At 48.3% G+C, this 22,523-nt stretch overlaps 1 protein-coding gene across 1 annotated transcript in view; it reads right to left on the bottom strand.

Annotated features, from left to right (window-relative positions):
• The window catches only part of LOC103304566 (adhesion G protein-coupled receptor E2-like), an 89,440-nt gene extending 69,350 nt beyond the window's left edge, over positions 1–20,090 (bottom strand). The window contains exon 1 of the mRNA XM_054718331.1: positions 19,910–20,090. Within this exon, the coding sequence (XP_054574306.1) occupies positions 19,910–20,090 (181 nt within the window). The remainder of the gene's footprint in view (positions 1–19,909) is intronic.
• Between the last annotated feature and the right edge of the window lie 2,433 nt (positions 20,091–22,523).

The following is a 22,523-nucleotide window of genomic DNA, read 5'->3' as shown; positions in this document are numbered from 1 at the left end:
GTGGCCTCACCCGGGCCTGGGTGCACGAGGCCTCATCCGGATCCAGGGACACATGGTCGCACCCGGACCCAGGGACGCTTGGCCTCTCCCAGACCCAGGGCCACTTGGGCTCACCCGGGCCTAGGTGTACGAGGCCTCCCCCGGATCCAGGGACACATGGTCTCACCCGGACCCAGGGACGCTTGGCCTCTCCCAGACCCAGGGCCACTTGGGCTCACCCGGGCCTAGGTGCACGAGGCCTCATCCGGATCCAGGGACACATGGTCTCACCCGGACCCAGGGACGCTTGGCCTCTCCCAGACCCAGGGCCACTTGGGCTCACCCGGGCCTAGGTGCACGAGGCCTCACCCGGATCCAGGGACACATGGTCTCACCCGGACCGAGGGACGCTTGGCCTCTCCCAGACCCAGGGCCACTTGGGCTCACCCGGGCCTAGGTGCACGAGGCCTCATCCGGATCCAGGGACACATGGTCGCACCCGGACCCAGGGACGCTTGGCCTCTCCCAGACCCAGGGCCACTTGGGCTCACCCGGGCCTAGGTGCACGCGGCCTCACCCGGATCCAGGGACACATGGTCTCACCCGGACCCAGGGACGCTTGGCCTCTCCCAGACCCAGGGCCACTTGGGCTCACCCGGGCCTAGGTGCACGAGGCCTCACCCGGATCCAGGGACACATGGTCTCACCCGGACCGAGGGACGCTTGGCCTCTCCCAGACCCAGGGCCACTTGGGCTCACCCGGGCCTAGGTGCACGAGGCCTCACCCGGATCCTGGGACACATGGTCTCACCCGGACCCAGGGACGCTTGGCCTCTCCCAGACCCAGGGCCACTTGGGCTCACCCGGGCCTAGGTGCACGAGGCCTCACCCGGATCCAGGGACACATGGTCTCACCCGGACCCAGGGACGCTTGGCCTCTCCCAGACCCAGGGCCACTTGGGCTCACCCGGGCCTAGGTGCACGAGTCCTCACCCGGATCCAGGGACACATGGTCTCACCCGGACCGAGGGACGCTTGGCCTCTCCCAGACCCAGGGCCACTTGGGCTCACCCAGGCCTAGGTGCACGAGGCCTCACCCGGATCCTGGGACACATGGTCTCACCCGGACCCAGGGACGCTTGGCCTCTCCCAGACCCAGGGCCACTTGGGCTCACCCGGGCCTAGGTGCACGAGGCCTCATCCGGATCCAGGGACACATGGTCTCACCCGGACCCAGGGACGCTTGGCCTCTCCCCAGACCCAGGGCCACTTGGGCTCACCCGGGCCTAGGTGCACGAGGCCTCACCCGGATCCAGGGACACATGGTCTCACCCGGACCCAGGGACGCTTGGCCTCTCCCAGACCCAGGGCCACTTGGGCTCACCCGGGCCTAGGTGCACGAGGCCTCATCCGGATCCAGGGACACATGGTCGCACCCGGACCCAGGGACGCTTGGCCTCTCCCAGACCCAGGGCCACTTGGGCTCACCCGGGCCTAGGTGCACGCGGCCTCACCCGGATCCAGGGACACATGGTCTCACCCGGACCCAGGGACGCTTGGCCTCTCCCAGACCCAGGGCCACTTGGGCTCACCCGGGCCTAGGTGCACGAGGCCTCACCCGGATCCAGGGACACATGGTCTCACCCGGACCGAGGGACGCTTGGCCTCTCCCAGACCCAGGGCCACTTGGGCTCACCCGGGCCTAGGTGCACGAGGCCTCACCCGGATCCTGGGACACATGGTCTCACCCGGATCCAGGGACGCTTGGCCTCTCCCAGACCCAGGGCCACTTGGGCTCACCCGGGCCTAGGTGCACGAGGCCTCACCCGGATCCAGGGACACATGGTCTCACCCGGATCCAGGGACGCTTGGCCTCTCCCAGACCCAGGGCCACTTGGGCTCACCCGGGCCTAGGTGCACGCGGCCTCACCCGGATCCTCGGACACATGGTCTCACCCGGACCCAGGGACGCTTGGCCTCTCCCAGACCCAGGGCCACTTGGGCTCACCCGGGCCTAGGTGCACGCGGCCTCACCCGGATCCAGGGACACACGGTCTCACCCGGACCCAGGGACGCCTGGCCTCCCCCAGACCCAGGGGCACGTGGCCTCACCCGGGCCTAGGTGCACGAGGCCTCACCCGGATCCAGGGACACACGGTCTCACCCGGACCCAGGGACGCCTGGCCTCCCCCAGACCCAGGGGCACGTGGCCTCACCCGGGCCTAGGCGCACGAGGCCTCACCCGGATCCAGGGACACACGGTCTCACCCGGACCCAGGGACGCCTGGCCTCCCCCAGACCCAGGGGCACGTGGCCTCACCTGGACCTAGGTGCACGAAGCCACCCGGACTCAGGGGCGCGTTACCTCTCTCAGACCCTTGGTCACGTGGTCTCACCCGGATCCAGGGGCTCACGGCCTCACCCGTACTCGGGACCCAGCCTTACCCGGATCCAGGGGCCCACGGCCTCACCCGGACCCAGGGTTCAGATTCGCCCGGACCCAGGGGCACATGGCCTCACCCGAACCCGGAATCCAGCTTCACCTGGACCCAGGGGCGTGTGGCCTCACCCAAACCCAGGGGCGTGAGGCCTCACCTAGACCCAGAGGCGTGTGACCACATCTGAGCCCAGAGGCTCGCAGGCTCGCCTGGACTCGGGTCTCAGCGGGGTTTCGTCTTCTTGATCCCAATTCCTGTTGGTCAATTCCCTCTCAGCAATTCCTTCGGTCATTTTCTCAGAGCTCCAGGGCGGCTGCCGCAGAACTCGTTGGGCGGCGGGCTCGGCAAGGCTCCGGTGTGCCCGGTGCCCGGCGGTGGGCTGGTCCGGTGTCGCTGCGTCGGCCCTTGGGTCTGCAACGGTGGCCAGTCGCTGAGCGTGCGCACCTGGCCACTTCGGGGCATTGAGATTCTTGAAGGACTCGGAGGTCAGCAAGCACGGAGTCTCCCACCCCATGTCTCCCAGGGGCTCGTCTGTCCGTGCTCGGCAGCGAGTGGAGCCGTCCCCTCAGCCGGAGACCGCCGGGGGAACTGCGCCGAGCACGTTCCAGGCCACCATTGTGTCGCCTGAGCCATAGTTCTTAAAGTGTGGACTTTGGGTCACCGGCATCAGCATCATCCTGCGTACCCCTCTCTTTTATTCTAGTTGTAGAGCATCTGCTCAGCCAGCCCCCCGGTCTTTCTGGCTGGTGTCTGCTCTGCTCTCCCGTCATAGTCTCAATATTGTTGTGGTAGGCAACGATCAGGCTGCCGCCCTATGTCTCCATCTTGGTCCTCCTTTGTACAGTTAAGTCTTGATTGTTGTTGGTGTCACTGGGAGGAATTGTCCTCCAGGCCAATTGGCCGTGAGGACCCTCTTTGTCCATATAGGAAGAGTTGCTGTGCAGGAGACATGTTTGTGGGCCGGGTCTTGATGCAGCAATGCCTTGGCGCTCACTGAGTCTGCCTCTAGAATGCCTCCCTTATGCAAGTGATTGAAATCTGGTGTCATCTCCCAACAACCACTAGATGCCCTCGTTTCTGGGTCTCCAATGCAGTGTGGGTCAGCCACTACCTGAGGCACTCAGCGGGAAAAAGCTTCTGCTCAGCTTGGCTGGGGCGGAGCTACAGGGTGGAGCCTACAACCTTGGCTTCCTGTCAGCCCCGCCCTATGAGGCTCCTGTGTCTGTGTCCCTCTGTATTCCTTGCAAACACCTCTGAGAGAAACGTGCCCTGGAATTTCGCCCACTGCCAAACAGTCCAGTCCCTCCCCTAATGAATCTGGACTCCCAGATTCTCGCCTGGAACTGGGTTTCAGTGCAGTTGGAACTGGGTCTCAGCGCAGTCTGGCGTCCCTGTCTCCTTCCCAGCAGGGCCACCCAGTGGCGCAGGCAAAAGTCCGTCCTCTGCGCACCTTCCAGTGCGCGAGTCTGGAGCCGCCGCTTCTCTGTGCCTCCGCCACCACAGCCCAAATTCATTCCCCCAGCGTGTGCCTGGCTCCCAGGGTTTCGCCCGGAACTGGGGTTCAGTGCAGTCGGAACTGGGGTTCAGCACGGTCCTGAGCTTATGTCTCCTTCCCGCTAGGGCAGTTCAGTGGCGCAGGCAACAGTCCGTCCTTTGCGCCCCTTCCCGTGCGCGCCTCTGGAGCTCTGCCTTCCCCCGCTCCTCTGTGCCTGCGCCCCACAGCCCAGATTCATTCCCCCAGCCTGCGCCTGACTTCCCAGGGTTTCGCCCGGAACTGGCGCTCAGTGCAGTCGGAGCCGGCGCTTAGCGCACTCCGGAGCCTTTATCTCCTTCCTGCCAGTGAACGCCGGCCAGGCCGTCAGCCGCCCCCTCCTCTCCGGCTCCATCCTCCCCGCAGGCGCGCGCGCTCATGTCTCCGCCAGTTTCTCCATACCTCAGGCTTTTACGGCTCCCCCGATTGTCCCCGTGGCCCTCTCCTTCCCCCCAGCTGTGGGCATTTCAGTCCGCCAGCTCTCCTGTGGTTCTGGACGATGTCCGTTCTGACCTCTAGTTGTGCCTTTGAAATTGTTGTGCCCGGCTGCAGGTTAGGTGTTTCACCTATGCCGCCATCTTGGTTTCTCTCTGTAGATGATTTTTTAAAACAGAAAGAGACAGTCAGAAAAAATGCAGGGAATTAACCCACTAGCTTTATCAAGCCATACCTGAAATTTTTCCTCGGAGAATGTGACTGGACCAAGATCCAGCAATGTGAAAGAAAGCCCGATAAAATAGTGCTTGATTTCTTTGAACGTTTTCAAAAGACTTTCAAACCATATTCAGGTCTGTTGCCAGACAGTTTCAAGGATCACCAAAATGATCCCTTACTAAATTCGGCATTTTTGGAAGGACTAGATGAAGAACTTGTAAGTTTGATCAAACAACATAAATTAAACGGGCAGACTACCCATGCTGATGAACTGGCTATTATGGCTGATCAGCTATCTGAAACAGATAAAGTTACCCAAATTATGAACTTACAACTTCATTAATTAAGCAATCAAGCTAGCTCTACTCGGAAGTCTCTTAGAAAAGGAGAGACAAAGAGTCTATTTTTACTGCAAAAAGCCAGGCCACCATAAGAAAGACTGTAGAAAACTGAAATGGGATTTACAAAGAGAAAACAAATTCCTCTGAATTTGCCGTAACGTAAGTTGTAAGTGTCACTTTCAAGGCCAGCGCTAGACTTTTTGCCGCCACTATAAAATATAAATAATACGAGTACTGTCTGCTAAATTCAAGAAAATGTATGTATTTATGAAATAAATAAATAAATTACTTACCTAAATTATCTGAATAGCTGATTTGTAATGACATCACTTGTTTAACTAGCTTACTAGCACGCAGTACGATGTGTATCGTCTGAGAGACAGTTACAAAATGTTTTCGTCGTTGCCAATCCCAAAAAATGCCATTGTTCATTAAGTCCAAACAATGGTGGTCGAATTCTAACAACTGATCAACAATGCGAAATTTGATAAGCAGTTCTCGATAATCAGTTCTCAACAATTATTTGTTATTATTAAAGTTTAACATTATAAAATTAACAAAAATAATATAAAACTCATATCCTGGCTAAATAGCCACCTGGCCGCGGAAAACCGTATATTCCCTTCCCGTTCTCCCACCGTTCCCTAGCTTGTAGCGCATTCTTTCCAAAAATCGGGACTTTTTTAAAATGCCGCGGGACGCGGGACAAATTGTTAAAAATCGGGATTTCCCGCCAAAAGCGGGACGTCTGGTCACCTTAATAAAAGGAGAACTTATTAAAGCCCTTGTGGATACTGGGGCCACTTTATCTGTTCTTAACCCTACCCATTTAAGTTTCCCTCTCCCTTGGAGTAAAGCCTCTGTACAAATGGTAGGGGTGTTGTAGTGTAACCCCCATCTTACAAAGGATGCCTCAAAAAGTCGAATTATGGAGTCATTTATTAAAGGCCGGAGGCATACGAGGGAACAAAAGCTCTCCAGACCTCACAGCCCTGAACAGCTTGCCACTTCTGGCTTATATTGGCAGAATATCACAAAGGTATCGATTACATCTCTGGGTCTGGAATGAGGAACCTGTTTCGCAATTTTACAGAAGTGAAACTGAGCAAGTTAGTTATCTAAAGTATCTATGAATCACTGGATCGATAGAAACACATTATCTGGGACCACCGGGACAATTTAGAATAATTGTGCTGTCCAGATTCTGGGATCACTGAGTCAACAGGAATGCACTATCTGTAGCTACTAAGGCAATTTAGGATAATTGAACTGTCTTGGGTCCCAGGAATGTGCTTCTATGACCAGTGAGATCACAATCAATGGGATATTCAAACCATCATCAATGGAGTATTGGGATAGTATACGTAAGTTCAGAAAATCAAAATAACTTTTAAATGAGTACAGAACCCAAAACAGCAAGGTTAAAATATTAAACAGCAATTTTTACCCAAGCATGGTTGCTACAACACTACCATACTTCAGGGGTATCTAGCCAACCAATTGCTGTTTCTAAGTCAGAACCTGTCCCCTTTCAACTAGGGGATGTTACGGGTGAGGAGGAAACTGGTCTTGCAAGGCGTGTCAGGCCATAAAAACTGTGAACAATGCACTACCCTGGGGGGGAGGTGTCATTATCACTGGCCCCAGGACAGATCATTGGATATGGCCTGGGGACCCCCAACACCTGGGAGCCTTCCTGTAAGCCCACAAAAGGAGGTGGAACCGTATCTGCAAGACAAAGACCCCAGAAGGTTATAAAAAGTGAAGCCCTCTGTGTGTTTCTTCACTCTGATTTGGAAATTATTCCCAGAGTCCACTAGTGTTAATAAACGGGGTCCCTCCCTTTCTCTAGGAAGCGTGCTTGGTATTTCTTTGGTCTTCTGCAACAACGGGGCAACATATATTCTTACTGGTCAAATTGGACCCAATTCACCTGATAGGGAGAGAAACCCATGATGCTCATATATCCTTTTCCCAGAAAGGTGAAATGTATTTAGAACTAAATGATTCAGATACTGAACCAATTGGGAAAATAATGATTTTAAAGGAACTTTCACCAGAGGGAAATGATCTTGAAACCGAACGTTTGTTGCAGAAAGTTCCAATGCAACTTTGGGCCCTTTCCAGTACAGATATTGGCAAGATTGAGTCAGCCACTCCTATTAAAATAACTATTGATAATACTTTGCCTTTACCTAATATTCGCCAATATCCTCTAAGACGAGATGCACTAACTGGAATTAAGCCCATTATATAAGATTACTTAAAAAGACAACTTATAATTCCATGTACAAGTCCCTGAAATTCTTCTATCTATCCAGTAAAGAAACCAATGGGAAAGGATGAAGATTTGTATAGGATATCAGAGCTATAAATAGGATAGTTATTCCCAGACATCCTGTGGTACCAAACCCACATACTTTATTATCAACTATTCCTGTGGACTGCCAATATTTTTCAGTAATAGATTTATGTAGTGCTTTTTTTCAGCATTCCAGTAGAAAAGGACAGTCAATATCTCTTGGCTTTCACTTGGGAAGATCAACAATTTACTTGGACTGTGATGCCCCAAGGATATACAAAAAATCCCACCTATTTCTCCCAGATATTAAAAGCTGATCTAAATGATGTTAAATTTCCTAGAGATTCCACTCTAATCCAGTATGTGGATGATTTAGTTGTATGCTCTAGGACAGTGAAGGGCAACCTTTTGAGCTTGGTGTGTCAAACTTCGCCAAAAAACTGAGCATAACTCAGGTAGTGTGCCACTTTGAGGAAAAAACATTATTTCACAAATGTTTCATCCTCAGAAGCAGCAAATGTTTCATCCTCGGCATGTGGCCGCCTCAGCAGCCGCGTGTCATCAGAAATGGCTACGCGTGTCAGTGCTGACACACGTGTCATAGGTTCGCCATCACTGCTCTAGGACATTACTAGACCCTCAAAAGGACACAATTTACCTACAGCAACAGCTAGTCATAAAGGGACATAAGGTCTCAAAGGATAAGCTTCAGTTTTGCTTACCTCAAGTAAAATACTTTGGCCATCTCATATCCAAAGATGGGCTACTGATTAACCCTGAAAGACTTAGAGGAATCCTATCTTGTCTCTCTTCCAAAAACAAAAAAGCAGCTTAGAGCCTTCCTGGGCTTGACTGGATATTGTAGAAATTGGGTTCCACGCTTTTCATTGATAGCCCAGCCTCTCTATGCCCTGTTAGAGTCCGATATACCTGATCCAATTCAGTAGAACCCCGAAGGGAAGCAAGCTGTAGAGACTCTAAAGGAAGTACTGTCTAAAGCTCCTGCTCTGGGGCATCCAAACTATAAACTTCCCTTCCTCCTTTTCACCTGTGAAAGTAAGGGCAATGCTTTAGGAGTGCTCAGAAACACGGAGATCACCATCGACCTGTAGGGTATTAGAGTCAGCAACTAGACTCAGTGGCAAAAGGGCTCCCTCCCTGCATGAGGGCCATCTCCTCTACAGTCCTATTATGTAAACAGACAGAAGAGATAGTCATGGGCTCCCCTTTAACTATTTACGTTCCTCATTCTCTTGAATCCTTGTTGAAGTCTCATCACACTCAACACTTCTTTGTCAGTCGACGGGCTTCTTATGAAGTATTCCTGCTCTCCGCACCTAATATTATTTTAACTCGGTGTAATCGCCTTAACCCTGACACTTTGTTACCCTCTTTACAGAATGGAGATACCCACAATTGTATTTTACTTACTGACCACCTACTTACTCCTAGGAGTGGTTTACAGGAAACTCCTATTGATAATGCTGACTTAATATGGTTCACAGATGGATCTTATCCAAAGGATGAACAAGAACATTTCCAAGCTGGATATGCAATAACTTCCATGGTGGATATAACTGAAAGTTCTTATCTGCCTGGAATCAGATCTGCCCAGCAAGCTGAACTAATTGCTTTGGCTCGGGCTTGTCAATTGGCCAAAGGTCAGGTAGCCAATATCTGCACTGAGAGTTGCTATGCATTTGGTGTAGCTCATGACTTTGGAATGTTTTGGAAGCAGCAAGGCTCTTTAACTTCCTTTGTGCAGCCCATAAAAAATGGAAAACTGGTTGCAGAATTTTTAGATGCCATACAGCAACCAAAACAATTGGCAATTATAAAAATCCCAGGGCATTCTAAAGCCACCACCATGGAAGCAAAATGAAATCATTCTGCTGATGCTACAGCTAATCAGGCAGCATTGAACAGTCAAGTTATCCAGACCCGAGAATGTTCTTTACTTCCTATTAAATCAATAAAAGATTATCTTTAACACACAGCCACGGAAGACGAAAAGAGAATATGGCAACAAAAGAGGGGAACTTTTGACCCAGATAGAAAGATATGGTTTGGACCCAATCAGAAACCTATTTTACCTGTAGGGGCCCAACTCCCTGTACTTCAACATGTACATGACCTAACACATTGGGGTCCTGAAAAGATGATTTCTTGGAGTAAACAATATTACTGGAAACCTTCTCCTACAGTAGCTGATAAAATGTACAGCAAATGCTCTACCTGTCCAAAATATAACCCAGGAAAACCACTCCATGGATCCCAAGGACATTTCCCACTTCCTTTGGGCCCATTTGAAAGATGACAATTGGATTTTATCCAAATGCTATCATTTCAGGGTTAAAAACATATATTAGTTATGATTTGTATGTTTTCTCACTGGGTTGAGGCATTCCCTTGCAGGAGAGCAACAGCCTTAACAGTTGGTAAATTGTTACTTGAAAAAATAATTCCTAATTGGGGAATTCCCTCTGAGTTACATAGTGACTGAGGGACTCATTTCACTGGGCAAATAATAAAATCCATATGTAACATTTGGCCTATACTACAGCATTTCCATTGTGCCCATCACCCCCCCCCCCCCCCCCATCTTCTGGACTGGTGGAACGTACCAATGGTATAATCCAAATTCAACTAGCCAAAATTTCAGAAGCCTTTAATCTCCTCTGGACAAAAGCTCTCCCTATAGTACTCCTCAACCTGAGGTCTTTGGTAAACATAAGCTTTCTCCTTATGAAATAGTCACTGGCTGCCTTATGCATCTGGATGAAGGGGCATATGAACCAACTTTGCTAAAAGGAGACATTTTACATTATTGTCAAGGGCTAATTAACCAATCTAAAGAAATTGATAAATTGGTAACAGATTCATTTCATAGTGTGCTCCCGGGAGACAAAGATTTCAAAGATCATGGCTTACAACCAGGAGATTTGGTGTATTGGAAAAGATACCAAATAAAAGACTCTTCTACAACCTCGTTGGAGTGGACCTTACCGGGTGTTACTAACTAACCCATGTGCAGCTAAACTTAAAGAAGTTAGCTCATGGATTCACATTTCGCATTTATAAAAGGCACCTGACTGTGAATGGACTTCTACTCCCATCTCTGACACCCATCTCTGTCTGCAGCGGAGATCAAAGACTTTTCAAGGACGAGAAACAGCTGAGACTTTTCGAGGAGGAGAAGTCACTGACCACGGAGGCAGACAGCTATCCCAAGACGACGTCAACAAGGCCTGTATGCTCACAAACTGAAATTGCTTGGACCTTGTTTTTATATCATCTGATTGTTAATGATTGAATGTACATAAAATGATTTTCATATTATTATTATCCTCCTTATGGTTTCCTAGTGGAAACAATATCTGCCTCCCCAGACCTCCTCCCTTATTAGATATGAAAAATTTAACTTGGATACCTGCTAATCTTTCCCACCTACTACACAATGATGTTCTGATTATCAGGTATGATAGTGAAATTAATGCTTTGTTGGCCACACATTGGTCTTCTCCTACTATCAATATAAGCTTTGGTACATTTTTTTTCTGGCTATATCTACTATAAAGGACCCACCTTAGGCAAATACCTCCAAGAATACCTCCCTGATATTTCCACTGGTAGAATTGTATATGGATCTAATCTGAATGAATATTGTATAGCTATAGAGATGGATGATGAATAGCTAAGAAAAACACCTGGATATGGATGGCCAAAGGCTTGCAGCAGCCTGTCCTATCTGTCGTAGTATATCTTGTCCTCAGACTCACCAGACATTCTCTTGTGGCTGGATGTTTGTGAAACAAGAAAGAAATCGATGGATCCCCATTCCAGAAATTACTGGGATCACTTGGTGGGTAGATATGTCTGTAACTACCCCACCATCCTTGCATCCCAGATGCTTGTGGGAAGCCCTATGAAATACTCAAACTCTAGCTCATTTGGAGGTCACCTTCACCCATTTAACTATGGCATGGGAAACTCAACATTGTTGGGTCCACTCAGTATACCCTAACTGCTCCCAAGCCATATCTACCCAATGGCAACAACATTCCTGGTAGATCCAACAACATTGACCCCCTAAAAGAAGCAAAAGGGGAATACTTGGAGGAGTAGGGGCTGGCCTTGGTATCCTGGGACAAGCTGAACTTGCAGCTAATGAAGAATGTCATTCATTAGAAAAAGATTCTTTATCTCAAATAGGTCATATAGAGGTAATGCTGTTTCAGGAAGAAGGAAAAGGGTGGGAAGCAGCATGGAAAGACAATAAAGCCTTAGTTTCATGGATAGAACAGACTGGACAGACTATAAAAACTCATGCATAAACCCAACAATGGGAGCCTGCCTATACCCTAACTCAACAGGACCTATTGTCTATGCTAATGCAAATGGAATCTGAAGTGGCTATGAAACAATGGCCAACTATAATGTCTGCAGAAGCCCAGGCCAGACACTTATGGTTGCCCAGGAATTTGAAAAATTTTGGATGGAAAATGTAATCTATGACGTTGTGTCTTAAAAGCCCAGGTGCCTCGGTTAAATCCTAAGCTTAATTCCCAGTAGTTCAACTGGCCGGCATAGGGACCATCCTCAATAATACTAGAATACTTCCAATGAGAAGTAGATGGGCCATATTTAAAAATAATAAACAATGGGAACCTATCTCATTGTCTGATTGTGAAAGTCAGAAAGGTGAATGGTTATGCCCCAATCCATATGGAATACTGAATTCACCCAGTCCTGGCCTATTGTATCTACCTCAACGAATAACAATATATGGTATATGGGAAAGGGGCGTTTTTGCTGGAAGGGTTTAAAAAACTCTTCTGTTATACTAAATGATTTTTACTGTAATAACACCAAGTTTACATTAAATAATACTGGAATATAGTATAATACTGAAATTACAGGCAGAATAACTTTGCCTGAGGTTCATAAAACCTATGATATTGATACTGAAAAACCAATGTATTGAAAAATTGAACTTAATTCTCCCCATGAAGTCATTTCTATGGAAACTAACTGGCCAGAAGAAAAATTAGAGCTTTTAGGTAATCCAATAATAGAGAGACTTAATTCATCTGGCCAAACATATCATAAGGTACAAATGACAGTGGATGAAGGAAGAAAACATATAATTCTCTTAATAAAAGATTATGATAATACATGTAAAGGGTTTTTCGGTGGGCTGGGGTGCTTGTTCCCCTTAGACTTTTCCTTGTCTAGTATTAGACATTTTCTGTTCCTAATCGGTGTCATTAGCTTAGTATTGTTACTTTTGTTCCTGATATGTAAATGCTATATTAGATGCAGAAAAACAAAACTTAAGACAAACAGCAAAAAGACTCAGATCATGGTGGCTCAAAAATTAGAAATGATCCAAAATACTTTTTAACAAGGACATATAGGATCTGACTGCCTCCCATTTATCTGCCTTTTTAAACAACATTTATATATATACTAAAGGCCCAATGCATGAAATTTGTGCACAGGGGGTTGTGTCACTCAGCCCAGCCTGCACCCTCTCCAAACTGGGACCCCTTGAGGGATGTCTGACTGCCCGTTTAGGCCGGATCCCAGTAGGATCAGGCCTAAATGGGCAGTTGGACATCCCTCCACAATCCAGGACTGCTGGCTCCCAACTGCTCGCCTGCCTGCCTTCCTGATTGCCCCTAACTGCTTCTGCCTGCCAGCCTGATCACCCCCTAACCACTCCCTTGCCAGCCTGATTGATGCCTAACTGCTCTCCTGCCAGCCTGTTTGCCCCTAGCTGCCCTCCCCTGCAGGCCTGGTCACCCCCAACTGCTCTCCCCTGCAGGCCTGGGTCTGTCCCAACTGTCCTTCCCTGCAGGCCCAGTTGCACCCAACTTCCCTCCTCTGCTGGCCTGGTCACCCCTAACTGCCCTCCCTGCAGGCTTGATCACCCCCAACTGCCCTCCCTTGCAGGCCTGGTCCCTCCCAACTGCCCTCCCCTGCTAGCCATCTTGTGGTGGCCATCTTGTGTCCACATGGGGGAAGCCATCTTGTGTGTTGGCGTGTTGGTCAATTTGCATATTACTCTTATTAGATAGGATAGAGGCCTGGTACATGGGTAGGGGCCAACTGGTTTGCCCTGAAAGGTATCCCGGATCAGGGTTGGGGTTCCCTTGGGGTGTGGGGAGGCTTGGGAGAGGGGCCTGTGGTGTTTTTCAGGCCGGCCATGCCCCCCAGTGACCCAAGTGGAGGCCCTGGTATCTGGGATTTATTTATCTTCTATAATTGAAACTTTGCAGCCTTGAGCAGAGCCAAGCCTCCTCCTTTCTCCATGGCCACAGCCATTTTTGTTGGGATTTATTTATCTTCTATAATTGAAACTTTGTAGCCTTGAGTGGAGGCCTGGGCCGGCCAGGAGGTGTGGAAAGCTTGGCTTCCTCCATTGCCGGGAAATCCAAGCCTCCTACTCGCTCACAGCCATCTTAGTTGGGTTAATTTGTATACTTGCTCCTGATTGGCTGGTGGGCATGGCTTGTGGGTAATAGCGGAGTAATGGTCAATTTGCATATTACTATTTTATTAGATAGGATAATTTGACCTTGAATGCCAGCTAAGGTTTTGGTCTTGCCCCATCCCCAGTAGTCCATCCTGTTCAGCAAGACAAATGTTGACACCAAGACTTCCTAGGAATGAGCCTTCCTAGTACCGTGGGTACTCCGTTATCCAACCAGAAGGTTGGTCATCAATGCATCCTCTGGAATGATTTTGACCAAAAGGGGGATGTGTGGACAAAAGGGACCATATGGTAACCTGACTAGTTCAGGGAAGGCCTGCATGGCAGTTGTGCAAACTCAAAGACCTAAAATAACCACAAAAGATGTTCTAAAAATTAAATATTTAACTACAAACAGGTTATGGTGGGTAGTCTTGTCCTAGGCCAGTATTTTCCCTGACAAAGATCAACTTAGATCTTTACTGAGCCCATTTGTCTATTTGCCTCTAAGATAACATATCTGTGAAATGTCTGGGTAACTTGTAAGTCCTTTTTTTTTTTCAGACCCCTCAGGGCACAACAAATGGCACCAGGACATTTTCTCATTGTTATTGTTATCAAGTTAATTGTCAACTGTTAATTATGTTAAACTATCCTGTATCCATCTATGTAAAAGATGCATATGTGCATCATTTCACTTTTTACCCTATCCTAGAGGTTTCTCCACTTTATCACACCTCCTTAATCTATCACTGATGAATTTCATGTAACCCACTTATGTATTTTCCTTTTGATGGTAAATTTACAAAAACAAGGTATGAACTCCTCATTCTCCAGAGCATTATCTCAATTCATTGAGGTTCTGCTTCCTGGTATATGTAGACAGTTTGGCTCAAATAAACTCACAAAATTCTTTACAGGTCTGAATGCTTTTTACATTAGTACCATCCTATTGTTATCAGTGGAAGTGGAGTTCTTGGGGTGCTTCAAGGAAAAGATTTGCTGAAGCCGCAGGGGAAGATGGGGTTTCATGGAAAGCTTTATTGATGATGTAAGCTTAAGCGGGTTCCCCCTTCAAGGTCCCATCTCTGTCCATCTCGTCATGGAAGAAGTCCAATCTTGTCTTCAGCAGGGCCAGAATTAAGGTCATTGCCCAGAACATCTGTTCCCTATTAAAATCCAGTCCAGTCCAGCTGTGCGGCTGCTTAAGGTCACATGGCTATGGAGGCGAGCACTGGAACGCAGGGGTGAGTGCGGGTCACAGACCAAAAGGGAGCACAAGAAGAGAGAGAGGACTCTGGGGATTTGAACCTTCTAACATTTTGTGTGTTTCCATCCCCTGGCCCAGGGGTGAGAACCTTTTACTTATCAAGGACCATTTGGATATTTATAACATCATTCACAGGCCATACAAAATTATCAACTTAAAAATTAGCCTGCTATATTTGGTCAAACATTTAATGTCCTCACTCCTAATGCCTTGGCAGGGCCAGACCAAATGATTTTGAGGGCCAGATGTCCCCACCCCTGCTAGCCAATCCATTGTTCCCCAGGATAGACTGACAGGCGACCACCTTCCCTGCTTCACCTGACTTCACTGTGCAGGTGCCTCTCTCCCCCTTTGTTCTATCCCTTCCCCAGTGGAGTGACCTGCAGGGAATGGACAGTGGTTCCCTGAGGAGCGGGGAACTGTAGCTTTCTGGTCAACTGCCCAGATGATCACCCCCAGCAGTGGCTGTTAGGATGACTGTCCTCTCTGCAATGACCTCTGCTGTGTGAAAGACAAGGGGACCTCAATGTCCTGTGCCACGAGCCCATGCCCAGATCCCTTCCAAGCCCCAGTTCGTGTCTCCAGATGGAAGGGGGCATAACAGGAAGCCCCTGGAGGGAGGCACAGCTATTGTGAGGCCAGACAGCTGTCCCCAAGCAGGAAGCCCCAGAGAATGAGGAAAGAGGTTGGGGGGCTGCTAGCCAGCCCTGACCCCAGACCCAGGGTCAGGTAGGACAATGAATCCTTTGTCTCCTCCTGCGGGCTGGACACCTGGGTTCTCCCCAGGCCAAGCTTTCAGAGTTCACTTGACCAGATACTTCTGGTCAGACCCTGCCCAGTTCCAGCTGCATCCTCCTGAGCCCTGACTCCCACCCAGCACAGCCCAGCCCAAGGATTCGAGAGGCAACATTGAGTGGGCCATACTTATAGTTCCCTGGCACTGCTGAGGGACCTCCTAAATATAGGGTGTCCCCAAAAGTGTATATACACACTTTGAATAATTATAAAGACAGTGTTCATTAAAATACATTTCATTTTCAAAATTGAGCAGTCAGCTGTTAAATTGTGTACACATTATTTTGGGACACCCTGTATAGGAAGCCCAGCTATTTGGGACCTTGGCCTGAGGCAGAGTGTGGGTGGGGGCACCACATGTGTGCCTCCTGGCCTGGGTCCCCAAGATTTGCCCAGGCTTCCGAGTTTCTGGGATTGAGACTTGAGGAATCTCAGGGTGGAGGGTGAGGAATGTGTCTGCTTGAATGTGGACATAAATGGAGATCTGGTGGTGGAGCCCAAAGTGATGAGAAGAGAAGCAAGAGGCTGTGATGCCTTAGAGGGGGACACGTTTCTGTATCCTTCACCCCAAACTCCTACTGTGGTAGGAAAATGGGGGTTGAGCTGTCACCCCTGAATGTTCTCTGCTTCTAGGAAATGAAGGTCTCAGGAACCTTCAGGGACACCACCAACCACAAACGCCAGGTCCTAGCAACCCACTTCTCCTTCCCCATCAACGCTGAGCTCACTGGAGGCTGGGCTGGGTGTGGGGTGGGGTTATAGGCAGCTACAGGACATCTGGGCAGTAGGTGCCTTGCCTTCCCCCCCACCTCCAGGTGGAGCATTGAGAACTCCTAAGGGGGCAGCTGGACCTCAGAGTGTCCCCAGCTTCATCCCCTCCCAGTGATCAATAAGAAAGTAAGAGCCAACTGAAGGGTGAGATATTTAAAAGGGCCAACACCAATGATCTTTTAATATCTTTTTAAAAATAAATTTTTATAGATTTCAGAGAGGAAGGGAGAGGGAGAGAGAAAAATCATCAATTGGCTGCCTTCTGCATGCCCCACACTGGGGACCAAGCTAGCTACCTGGGCATGTGCCCAGACCAGGAATCAAACCATGACCTCCTGGTTCATAGTTGATGCTCAGTCTCTGAGTTACACTGCCTGGGCATACTAATGGTCTTTAAGGCAGCCCAGGAACACGATGACCATTATGACTTTAATGGAACCTTAATGCTCCCTCCAGCACTGGAGAGAGTGGATTGGAATATTACACAACTGTGAAAAAGAACCATAGAGATATGCAATGAGATGGCTGGGTCTTAACAACATACTCCTTTCTTGATTCTAATCACTGAGTGACATACAAACATCTTAATTTGCTTGATGAATTTTGTAGGAGAATCTTATTTTTTTCAGCTTTACTGAGGTACAATTGACAAATAAATTAAAATATATTCAAAAGGTATGACCTAATAATTTGGTAGAATCTTGAACAAAAAGGAAGTCCCCATAGCCCCATACAAAAGACACCTTTGTCATAAAGCTCAGACACAGAGAAAATGAACACAGTTTTGGCATACAGATGTGCAAGAAAACAAACAACCAAAAAATAAATGAGAGAATAAGGAACAGAATTTGAGGTGGTGGAGAGAGAGAGCAAGGTCATGTCCCAGTTCTTGGTGGGGGGCTAATGGGGAGGGGTCCTTATAAGATTAAAAATAAATAAATAAAGTAAACTAAAGTTGGTCATGGGAATTTTTTTAAAAATATATTTTATTGATTTTTTACAGAGAGGAAGGGAGAGAGATAGAGAGTTAGAAACATCGATGAGAAACATCAATCAGCTGCCTCCTGCACACCCCCTACTGGGGATATGCCCGCAACCAAGGTACGTGCCCCTGACCGGAATCGAACCCAGGACCCCTCAGTCCGCAGGCCGACGCTCTATCCACTGAGACAAACCGGTTTCGGAGGTCATGGGAATTTTTTTTAAAAAAATATTTTTTCTTTTTAAAAATATTTTTATTGATTTCAGAGAGGAAGGGAGAGGGAGAGATAGAAACATTAACGATGCGAGAGAAACATTGATCGGCTACCTCTTGCATGCCTCACACTGTGGATCGAGCCTGCAACCTGGGCATGTGCCCTTGATTGAAATTGGACCCAGGACCCTTCAGTCCATAGGATGACACTCTTTCCACTGAGCCAAACCATCTAGGACTGGTAATGGGAAAATGCTTCTATGAACCTGAGACCCTGTAAGACTTTTTCTTGGAACTTTTATAAAATGTTTTAAGTCTCTAAAGAGAAGTCATTAGAGGAAGAACAGAAAAGAGAGATGGAAAGAGGTGCCCAGGCTGGGGGTTGCCCAAGTGGGGAAGAGGATTGGCTGGGAGGGGGGGCGCGGGGGGAAGGAGGTGCACAGTGGAGGACCTGACAGTGGCCAACAGGAAGCTGTGCAGTACAGAGCTGATAACACTCAGTGCTGTTTCTTTATCAAAGCTCTCAGCCTCTTCCCCATTCTGCAAGGGCTCCTGGGAGTGGCGGGCTGGGGGCTCACAGTGCCCAGTGACAAAGAGCTCCTGCCTCCCAGGATCTCTGCAAGGGGGTCCCAGAATGTGGGCCAGGGTGGGGAAGGAAGGGGGTTAGCCTGAGTGCCCAGGTCAACCTCTCTCCATGCCTCAATTTCTCCAGCTGGACGCCCCCCCCCCCACACACACACACACACTCCATCACAGGTTTCTGGGGTCTTGGGCAATAGTGCTGATGGTCATGACCAGTCTCAGACAGAAATGATGTATTCTGAGAGCCAGGAGCTTCAGTAAGAGTAAACCCATTCCCAGAACTCTATCAGATTGGGGTCTCTCTTCACCAGTTGTATATAACATTTTGGCACTTCCTTAAAAAGTTAAACAGAGTTCCCCCTTGACCTATTAACTCAACTCTTAGGTAAGTACCTAAAATAACTGAGAGCAAGGACTCCAACAAATACGTGTACATCCATGTTCATTGCAACGAGATTCCTAATCGCCAAAAGATGGAAACAAACCAGGGTCCATTGACATATGAATGGATGAACAAAATGCAATCCATCCACACAAAGCAATAGTATTCAGTCACAAAAAGGAATGAAGTTCTGATAAGAGGTGGTGGTCACCCAACATGTAAATGTGATGCCACTGGATTGTTCACTTTTAAATGGTAAATTTCACGTCATTGTGACTCTCACCCCAATTTTTAAAAGTCCTGAGTGGGTGATGGCACTGTCCCCCACCCCCACCCTGGGCATCTCTGCTGTCACAGCCTCTCCTTTGTGACTCACAGGTTACCCTTAGTTCATCTTTCCACTGTCTGAGCTGAAGTAGCCGTTACCCTCCTCCTTTTACAGATCTGACAGTCACATATTCACTCAACAAATGCTGCATCCCAGGCCCGGTTCTAGGCACTGGGGGTGCATGTTTGAAGAAGACGGAGCAGAACCTCTACCCCACAGGGCTGACATCCCCACGTGGGAGATCATGAACGTGATACATGAGAATATTGTGGAGAATGTCAGGAATAGGAACACTAAGCAGGTTAATGAAGGGGGAGGGGTGCTTGTGGGGGCGGAGTTGCCAAACTAAATAGGATGGTGGCAAAGGCCTCCTGGAGAAAGTGACATTTGAGGAAAGACCTGAAGGAAGTGAGGAGGCAAGAGCTGTGAAGATATCTGGGGAAGAATGTTCCAGGCAGAGGGAAAAGCCCATGCAAAGACACTTAGGCAGGGCAGTGCCTGGTGTGGAAGATCAATAAGGCCTCTGTAGTTGAAGCTGAGTGTGTATGTATGAGAAATCAAAGATAAGGCTGGAGAGATAATGGGGTGATATTATATGCAACAAACAATAAAGTTAGAGTTGAATTAAAAACTATTTAGCACTCAGATAGACTGGAGTTGTCAGCCCTGTGTGGGTTCTTTATTGTACCCCTCATTTCTGATAGCATCTGTTCAGTAATGGAGCATTGAGACCCTCCATGGCAGCTAGCACAGACCTTTCCACAGACCTTTCCACACCTGACATGAAGTAGGAAGGACCATGAGCCATTTTACAGGTGGGGAAACAGATTAGAGTTGGGTGGGATTATGCAGAATTACATGCATACAGGCAGAGCTGTCTACTACACTGGGGTAGGAATGTAGACTCTGGGTGACTTCCTGCATCCAGACCCCATCATCACTCATCTGGACCAGTGCAATAACCTCCCTGTCCCCCACTTCCACCTTCATGTTCCACAGTAGCTGGAAGGCGCCTGTGAGCACCAAAGTCATGGACCATTCCTCCATGGCTCCCACCTCACTCAGAGCAAAAGCCCAAATTCTCTAACATTGCCCCGAACACTCTGCCCTGTCCTCTCCTTGCCCTCATTATCTTCTGCTGTCCTCACATACTCTGTTCCAGCCACATAGGCCTTCTCACTGTTCCTCAACATTTCAGACATGTTCCCACCTCAGAGCCTTTGCATGGACTGTTCCCACCCTTCCTCTCCCAGACATCCACACATTGCTTGCCTTACCTCTTTCTGGTCTTTGTTAAAATGTCACCTCTTGAGGGTTCCAAGATGGCTGCAGAGTAGCTCTATTAGCTTGCTCTAAGCACTGGTCCAGACTTGTGGCTAAACTAAAGAGCATTCAGCTTGAAACACCAGTTGAAGTGTAGCCTATCTGAAATATTGTTAATGGGGAGCAAGGAGAGGGTACAGGAGAAGACTCAGAGAGGGTAAGCGAAGTTGTGCAGCTCCATTGCTGGGAAGTCAGAAGGAAGGTGTAGCAGCACAGTCCACACCCCCGGGAGCATGGGGTCTCTGTCCCATGCAGGGATCCCCAATTAGAGCAACAGAAAAGGAAAAGGGAGCCCATGTAACATCGGACTGCGGGAAACATGCTGATTTGGTCCACCTGGGAGAATCAGACTAGACTATCGCAGGCAAAAAGCAATTGCTTTGTTACAACACTAGCTTGGGATGTTTGCCCCTATCTGTGTCTATAGGAGGGGCCACGTGAGAGAACTCAGGGCTGATGGAGAGGTCTGACTAGTATACCCAGCAGTGAATCTGAGCTAACTTTTATTCTCTAGAAGAACTTTTGGCAGTGAGCAGGATGGGGATTGGACTGTGTGATTCAGGAAAAGATCAGTCCTGCCCAACTCAAGCACAGGGAAGGCACTTCTTCCCCCATCTGCAAGATAGCTAATACTGCCCTGCCCTGCTGGGACCTGAGGCAAGGAGCAATAGCCCTGGACTTGAAATATGTGCTCATGTGGCTGATCAGGTGGCACAGGGAACTCAGACATTTGGCCTGTTCAGAGCTTACGCGGAAGCCACTCCCAGTGGGGATAGTCTGAAATATTGGAGTTACAAGCAGGGCTGAATTTTTAATTTTTTTAGCCCCTCATAATAGGGTGATGGTGAGGGGTTGCCAGAAAGCCAGGCATAGCTGAGGAATTGGAAGGAGAGAAAGTGCCCACCATCCTCTATTTAAATCTGTTTAAACCTTCCTGGCTAAGACCCAGATACCCCGGCAGAACTCAGTTCCATGGGGGAAGGGAGAGAAGCTCAGAATAGAAACATTCAAATTGCAAGACCTGGGGCAAACCTAGCTTCTGGGCTACAGGACCCAACCCTCTGGACTACTTGGGTTTTTGCCCTACTATGGTCTAGTCAGGTCAGCCAAGACTAGGCAAGGCAATAACTCACATGGGCTTGCAGTAGAAAACTTCCCAGGAGTCCTAGGTCCAACACACCAATGGGCCAGATCCAACAACATCACATCAAAATCCAGTGAGCTCAACAAATAGCAGATACAAAGCACTTGCATAACAGTTGGCATGATGTGGTTGGGTTTAAGCCTCATAGTCAGCAAGACTGAGGGCTGAGCCCACCCACAAATAGGACAACAGCAATCAAGACCCAAATGCGATCAAGACCCACACAACCAACACAAGAAGCATTCCTAGAGTAACCTGCTCAGAAGATAAAGGAGACTAAAAAACTGGGTTCCACAAGGAGGACACCCCACCAAGACTGGAAGGCATAGCACTTTTATGCAATACACAAAAACAAACACAAAGAAACAGGAAAATTGGAAAACAAAGAAACAGGCTCCAAATGGAAGAGCAGGAAGAATCCCCAGAAAAAGAGCTAAATGAAATAGAGGCAAGCAAATTATCAGAAACATAGTAGAAAATAATGGTTTTTAGAGTGCTCAACAGAATGGAGGAGGACATAGAAACCATGAAAAACAACCAGTTGGAAATGAAGAATGACATAGCTGAAATAAAGAATGACATAGCTGAAATAAAGAATACACTGGAAGGAATTAACAGTAGGTTAGAAAAAGCAGAGAATTGAACCAGAGAATTAGAAAACAAGGTATAAAATATAAGTCAATCAGCACATCAAAAAGAAAAATACTTTTTAAAAATAAATCTTTATTGTTCAGATTATTACAGGCGTTGCTCTTTACCCCCTCCCCTAGAGCTCCCCTCCACCTGATTCCCCACCCCACGCCATGCCCTTACTCCCCACCACTGTCTTCATCCATAGGTGTAAGATTTTTGTCCAATCTCTTCCTGCACCCCTCATACCCCCTTCCCCCTGAGAATTCTCAGTCCACTCCCTTTCTATGTCCCTGATTCTATTATATTCATCAGTCCATTCTGTTCATCAGAATTTTTATTCACTTGATTTTTAGATTCACTTGTTGGTAGGTATGCATTTG

This window comes from Eptesicus fuscus, chromosome 6 (genome assembly GCF_027574615.1).
Source record: "Eptesicus fuscus isolate TK198812 chromosome 6, DD_ASM_mEF_20220401, whole genome shotgun sequence".
In the NCBI taxonomy this organism is placed as follows: Eukaryota; Metazoa; Chordata; class Mammalia; order Chiroptera; family Vespertilionidae; genus Eptesicus; species Eptesicus fuscus.
Note: the sequence above shows the minus strand (reverse complement) of the source record. Positions and strands in the feature narration are given on the sequence as shown.